The 1,657-nt window shown below is 39.4% G+C and overlaps 1 protein-coding gene across 1 annotated transcript in view; it reads right to left on the bottom strand.

Moving 5' to 3' along the window:
- Positions 1-319: 319 nt before the first annotated feature.
- The window catches only part of vtnb (vitronectin b), a 10,468-nt gene continuing 9,130 nt past the window's right edge, over positions 320-1,657 (bottom strand). Inside the window, exon 9 of the mRNA XM_084136932.1 lies at positions 320-722. Within this exon, the coding sequence (XP_083993058.1) occupies positions 601-722 (122 nt within the window). The 3' untranslated portion in view covers positions 320-600. The remainder of the gene's footprint in view (positions 723-1,657) is intronic.

Genomic DNA, 1,657 nt, shown 5'->3' with positions numbered 1-1,657 from the left:
AGCTCAATACTATACTGTCTGCCACACTCAGTCACTTTTATGTGGCCATACTTGTCTCTGTGAGTGAAACACTCATTTATGCCACTAGAGGATGCACTTATCATTGGGAAAGAGAGAAAAAGAGATGAAGGATGTGAAATGGAACTTACAATTACACTTCCTCTACACTAACTTTCCAGATTATTTTAAGATATACCATATATTAGACTGAGACTTCTAATTTTTTTATAGGTTCATTAGAAAAAAAAAAAATTCCATTCCACCAGTGGTGACAAGCCAAGGCATATATAAAAACATTGAGAAAATACGACAATACTGGTTGCATTGGACAGAAAGTTTATTATTCAGCAGTTTTATACTTATAACAAGAACAGTTCATGAGTTAATTCAATATCATATTATACTGATTCATAGTAATACGTTGATCAGAAGCTTTGTTCTAATGCATGCAAAACCATTGTCAGATATAACTGTAATGTAACACATCAGGAATACTTAGAGAACTATATTGATAGTACTGATTAATCCTTATAAATGACTTCTAATTAGACAATGACATTAAAATCTTTGTTATTAACGCTTATATGGAAACCTTGTTTCTTATCTTTTTTCTGACATGTCTTTTTCTTTACATCCCAACCAATATTTGCCAATGGATCTTGGGTAAGGCGGGTTTACGTAGTCAATGCGTTTGGTCTGCAGGTCCACCCTGTAGTATTTATCTATAGAGGAGCAATGCCACAATATTAATACAAACGTTGGAAAATATATCAATACAATGTGTTTTATTGCCACTAAAACAACATGTATACTGCTTTCTTTTTTTTGAGGGGGGGGGGGGGGGGGGGGGGGGGTCATTAAGTTTTTTTATGTTTTTGAAAGAAGTAAATTAGGGAATGAACTTGCGCTCCCGGGGGCAGTTCAGCGAAAAGAGGAGGCGTATTCCGGCGTAAACGTTCCCTGGTGCTATTTTGCTGTTCCAGAAAACAATTCCACAACAGACCAGGAAAAACCTAGTCTAAAGTCAGTGGCGCGTTCAGATGCTATTTTAAGGGCGCATGCTTGGCCATAATGTAGCGTGTGCACAACGCGCATACACTTTGCTTCTCTCATCTACACACAGACGCAGCAGTTGCCATTTTTGCAAACCATACATAATTACAAGGAAAAATATTCCACATGAGGGAAATCAGTGTGGTGTCCATGAAGATGTGAAAAAATAGGTATAAATCTAGCTTACACATTTACCCAAATTATTATATGCCTGTTTAACCGAAGCTTATTTGGGTGGGTTTCTCCATCCCCAATACAATGTCACTTCTCTGTCTTTTACGGCCTTGACGAGAACGTCGGTCTCCTCGGCTGTGAACCGCTCCTGGCGTGCGCCTGGAAAATCTGCCATTATAATAGCAATCCGCCATGGAACAAGCGCGCCTGCTCTTAAAGGGAATGTGAGATGACGCTCTGATTGGTTTATTTCACGTTACGCCCAAACCACACCTATGAGTAATGTGGCTACTTCAGACCAACCCGTTTTAGATTTGCGTCGGGCGCAAGAGTCATTTATCCCGCTGGTATAATAGCAACAGCGCCCAAGACCCGCCCACAAAGTTACTTGCGTTTCGCGTTTGATACTTGCGTTTCAGATTGTTAAAAT

The sequence above is a fragment of the Abramis brama genome (assembly GCF_963993115.1).
Source record: "Abramis brama genome assembly, chromosome: 15".
In the NCBI taxonomy this organism is placed as follows: Eukaryota; Metazoa; Chordata; class Actinopteri; order Cypriniformes; family Leuciscidae; genus Abramis; species Abramis brama.
Note: the sequence above shows the minus strand (reverse complement) of the source record. Positions and strands in the feature narration are given on the sequence as shown.